Source organism: Phacochoerus africanus, chromosome 4 (genome assembly GCF_016906955.1).
Source record: "Phacochoerus africanus isolate WHEZ1 chromosome 4, ROS_Pafr_v1, whole genome shotgun sequence".
NCBI lineage: Eukaryota > Metazoa > Chordata > Mammalia > Artiodactyla > Suidae > Phacochoerus > Phacochoerus africanus.
In genome coordinates, this window is record NC_062547.1 from 56,171,701 (window position 1) to 56,176,926 (window position 5,226).

General features: G+C 35.1%; 1 protein-coding gene across 1 annotated transcript; it reads left to right on the plus strand.

Annotated features, from left to right (window-relative positions):
• The first annotated feature begins 303 nt into the window (after positions 1-303).
• LOC125124187 (olfactory receptor 2M4-like) lies at positions 304-1,250 on the plus strand. The gene has a single exon (XM_047774336.1). It carries the CDS (start codon positions 304-306, stop codon positions 1,237-1,239), a length of 936 nt encoding a protein of 311 aa, XP_047630292.1. The 3' UTR covers positions 1,240-1,250.
• The last annotated feature ends 3,976 nt before the right edge of the window (positions 1,251-5,226 follow it).

Genomic DNA, 5,226 nt, shown 5'->3' on the forward strand with positions numbered 1-5,226 from the left:
TACCTGTGGGTAAGTAAGTAACTTTGTATATACTTCAGGTTTCTCTTCTTGGAAAATAAAGAAAATTCTTATTGGAATTGTTGTTTGTGAAGTTTGGTTGAGGAAAAAACTAGAAAGCAATGGGGCTAAGTTACATAATGTTGTACCTAAAGTAGAGGTAGCTGAATGTTGATGAGAAGTTCCTATAAATTCACAGAGTTCAAAGCATACCTGAGTGAATTGCTATTATTGCCATGTGAAAACTAAATTAATAAACATGTTTGTATCCACTCTGGAACTTGTAGATAAAGCAACTTATACAGGATGATTTGGAGAAATCAGACCTTCAACTTTGACTTCATCCTCTTAGGAATCTTCAGTCACAGACCCATCCACATCTTCCTCTTCTCTCTGGTCTTGGGCATCTTCATAGTGGCCTTCATGGAAAATATTATCATGATTCTTCTCATCTACCTGGACACCCAGCTACACACCCCTATGTACTTCCTCCTTAGACAACTCTCCCTCATGGACCTTATGCTCATCTGCACCACTGTACCCAAGATGACTTTCAACTACTTTTCTGGAAGGAAGTCCATCTCTCTAGCAGGTTGTGGAATCCAGATATTCTTCTATGTTTCCATGCTCGGGGCTGAATGTTTCCTGTTGGCTGTCATGGCCTATGATCGCTATGTGGCCATATGCAACCCTCTTCGATATACTATCTTAATAAATCAGAAACTCTGTATCCTCATGACTGTTGCTTCCTGGATTTTGGGCTCTCTTGATGGCATCATTGTGCTGGCAGCAGTCCTCTCATTTTCTTACTGCAGCTCCCTGGAAATCCATCACTTTTTCTGTGATGTTGCTGCCCTTTTACCTCTATCTTGCACAGACACCTCTGCATTTGAAAGACTGCTTTTCATCTGCTGTGTGATAATGCTAGTCTTACCAGTCTCTGTGATCATAGGCTCCTATTCAAGAGTCATCCAAGCTGTTATAAGCATGCACTCTGAGGAAAGTCGCCGCAAAGCCTTCACCACCTGTTCTTCCCATCTTTCTGTCGTTGGACTCTACTATGGAGCTGCCATGTTTATGTACATGAGACCAGCTTCTAGCCATACACCAGACCAGGACAAAATAGTATCAGCCTTTTACACCATTCTCACACCCATGCTAAACCCTCTCATCTACAGTCTTCGCAACAAAGAGGTATCTAGGGGATTTCAGAAACTGTTGAGGAAAGGGAAATTAATGTAATTGTATCCAACATCTTTTTGTGTGCACTCTGGTCAGCATTCCTTTCAGGCAATTGGAGTCCTCTGCATCATCTTATTCTCCCTAGTGTTCTTTTCCCTCACTTTTTTTTCCAATTTCAAATAAGCTTTATTTTGTATATTTTTATTAAAACATCACAGGTAAAGAGGATAGTTTAGATAAAAGCATAAGCTCTGTTGCCTCTGGGAATTTCAGTTATATCAGTTAACCATCCAGTTAACTCATATAACTAAAGTGTCATTAACTTATTGGAATTTGCAGATCTAAATCATCTACATTCTTGAAAAGTGAAAACAACCCTTATATGTTCATGAATTACCTTGATTTAATACATCATTTTATATTCAATCTTAATTATGTATTTTATTATTGCTTTATAAATAGTTTAAAAACCTAACTAGACTTTATAAGTGGCATGCTCCTTGGGTCATACTAGGTTGCATCTCTTTTTTATAGAAATAGCAACATTTTTAGATAAATAGAATAGTCTCAACACTTTTTTAAAACAGAAAACTCACATACTATGAAATTCAACACTTTAAGGTATGCAGTTCAGTGAGTTTTTTTTAGTAGATTTATGGATTTTGCAAACATGTACCTGTCTAATTCTAAGCATTTTTATCAACCCCCAAACACTAATACCCATTAGTGTTCTTTCCTCTTTTCCTCTTCCCACAAACCCTAGCAATCACTATGTTTTGTCTCTGTGGCTTTGTCTATTTAGGACATAACATACAAATGAAATCTCTAAATATGACGTTTTCTGACTGGCTTCTATCATTTAGCATGCTGTTTTTAAGGTTTATGTTGAAGCATGTTCCAGTACTTGGTTCCTTTACATAAATGTATAATATCCCATTTGAGGATATATCACATTTTTTAATCCAATCAACAACTGATAGACATTTGGGGTGTCTCCAATTTGGCTATTATGAATACTACTACCACTAACATTCACATATGTATTTTTACATGGGCATATGTTTCCACTATATTGAGTTAAAAATGCGACTGAAGAGGAGAATTTCTCAGTCACATTTTTAACTTTTTGCATAAATCCCAAACTGTTTTCCATGATGGCTGCAAAATTTTACCTCATAAACCCCCTGGGGCTAGGAGGCTCCTCTTTATCTTAACAGGACATATCATGCTGTGCAAACTGCATGCTAGACCAACACATTATGTCCTCATTCAGCTGACCACATGAATAACTTATGCCTTTAGGTCTTTGTTCTTAAGCTTAAGGTTTTTTTTTTTTTTTTTTACCAGCACTTGCAACTGTTTTTCAAGCAGGAATATAGGGTAAAGGTAAAGCAGGAAATGATGGAGATTTTATCATAGAAAATAGAACCAGAGAGGCTAATAAATGTTGTAGAAACATGTCTCCTGACAATAGGGGTCAAACTTGATTTTTTTTCTTGAACATATCCAATTGTCATAGCACTATTTGTCAAAGAGACTATAATTTCTATGTGAAATTATTTTTCATACTTTTGTTAAGCATCAGTTGATCACAGGTGGATACAATTACTCTTCAACACTTCTTTTTCATGCATCTGTATATCTATTCTTATGTTATTGTTGCACTGCCTTGGTTATTATAGACTCCCTGTAAGTGAAAATCAAAGTGTGAGTTTTCTTTGTTCTTAGTAAAAATTACTTATGCTTTTCCAGGTATCTTGAATTTCCATTAAATTTCAGGATCATTTTGACAATATGTGAAAAAGAGCATAGAAATGGTGTCAGGTCTATAAATTAATTTGGGTGATATTTTCAGCCTCATGATAATAAATTCTCCAATTAATTGACAGAATATCTTTGAATTTCTGTTAATGTTTAAAATTTTGTAGTTTCCAGGTATAAAAATCTTATGTATTTTGTTAAATTTATTATATGTAACATATATTATATATAGCATGTAATATATATTATTATTGTTGATATTACAAATGGACTACTTAATTTTATTTTCTTATTGTTCATTGCTAGTGTCAATCTATTATATTTTGAAATTCTGTTAATTATGGATTTGTTAAATTTCTTTCCTATGTTTGATATGTCTCCTTAATTTTTTATGTCCTTTATTTTAGTGATAATCTTTACAGAGATGACCTCATTCTTTTTATATAACTCAATATTGAGTCATCATTGTTTACTTCCAAATTTCTATTTTTACTATTTGTGTCTATGAAATTACCATACAGGCTCTCCTAGGAAATCTCTACTTGAGATATCTTGGAATAGCAAGACTTTCTTTTACAGACATAGTTATGGGATTCTAATAAATATAATTTGAATCATAATCTTCCAAGAATTCAAGAACTATTTAGCTCATTCCCACTTCAAACTTTGCCTAATTTCATTGTCATATACACAAACATATATGTATGCATATAAATCTTATTAATGTTACTTTATGCATACACAAGCCAAAGAAAATAGTACATATATATTGGTCTTTTTACCTCCACTAAGTAAATAATTATATTTTTAGTTTTTTTAACCCATATTTTTATAATTGGGACAGTTCTTTTTATTCAGTATGTGAAATGTATCATTATTACAAGTTTCTGCCTCATTTATATATTATCTTCAGGGAAACAAACATGTGCTAAAGCACTGTTTTTTTAGTTGTTGCTCATTTGGCTTTCAATTATGATCATTTATAACTAAAATCACTAATGATTTCATTTAAACCTCATAATTTTGAGTCATTTCCTTTGCTACTGCTTATTAATTTCAACTAACATTTATTGAATGAAAAATAGTGATAAACATGAATAGCAAGGTGCTCTTTTATGGAGTTAAAAATGAGCACTGCATTATTTATTTCCCATTGGTTAGATCAGGGCACACATTCTTCCCAGTTGGCCAATTGAAACAAATTATTGCTGAGAAAATAGGTAAAGAGGAAGGGGGTTGCAGGGAGGCGTTTCAGCCAAAACTGGATCAAAATGGATTAAATGAGATTTACTTTGATAGAAAAGACATTATGTTACTTTCTACAATTCCTCCCTTTCATTTTTTTAAATCAAATATTATTTTCTTCAAACTCTTTGAGCATAGTTTGGTTCTCATGCTCTATTGTGTCCATCAGGAGTATATTGGCTTGGTGGGGAGGGGGTCCCCCAGTTGCTTTGTTAGGGCAGTCTCTATTAATCTATGAATAAGTAAGTCCCCTGGCACAAGGAATTATACAACATGCAACTAAGACAAGGACACTAACTACAGCAATTTGAGGGGTAAAGATTGAAGCTATTAGTTTCTCCCATTTTCCAAACCAATTTTCTAAAAGGTCTGTGAAGGGGTCATTAATACCAGAAATCTCTGAAAGCTCATTTGCTAAGGTCATTAATCCACATAGGGCCTTAGTGATGGTGCCATCTGGGGTGGTGTTATTGGGAATGAAAGTACAGCACTGGATACCAATCATTACACAGACTCCACCCTTTTCTGTCAGCATCATGTCTAAAGCAAGTCTATTTTCCCATGCCATTTGACTAGTTGGCCCTAGCTGTTCAACTATTTCTTTAATGGCATCCCTAGTGTAATTAACAAATCTTTGCTGATCATAATATATGTAGTTTATTCAATCACCATTTTTGTTTATGCTTGACTACCAAAAGAGAGCAGATTCAAACCCAGCAGCTATTTTATTTCTTGCCTTAAATTCATTTGGAACACCCCATGGAACACCTATTGAGTCAACATAAACCTGGGGGGGGTCAAAGGACCCCTCTGGAGTGGTGTCTCATTCCTTTCAGATTGAGATTGGAGCCTAAATGCCAGGGTGAAAGTGATGGCCAATTGCACCAAAGCACAGGTGCCACTCCAGTTTTCTGGAAGACTGCCCATTAGTGCACCCCCACAATACCTCCAGACATCTGCCTGGGGCACTCAGAACTGGGATTTATTGTGGATGGTGTTGTAGGACCGGTTTTCACTGCACCTGGTCAGGTTGTCTCTGCC

What these genes read in the sequence shown, in the direction of transcription:
- LOC125124187 (XM_047774336.1), top strand. Translation starts at nt 304, where the DNA reads ATGATTTGGAGAAATCAGACCTTCAACTTTGACTTCATCCTCTTAGGA.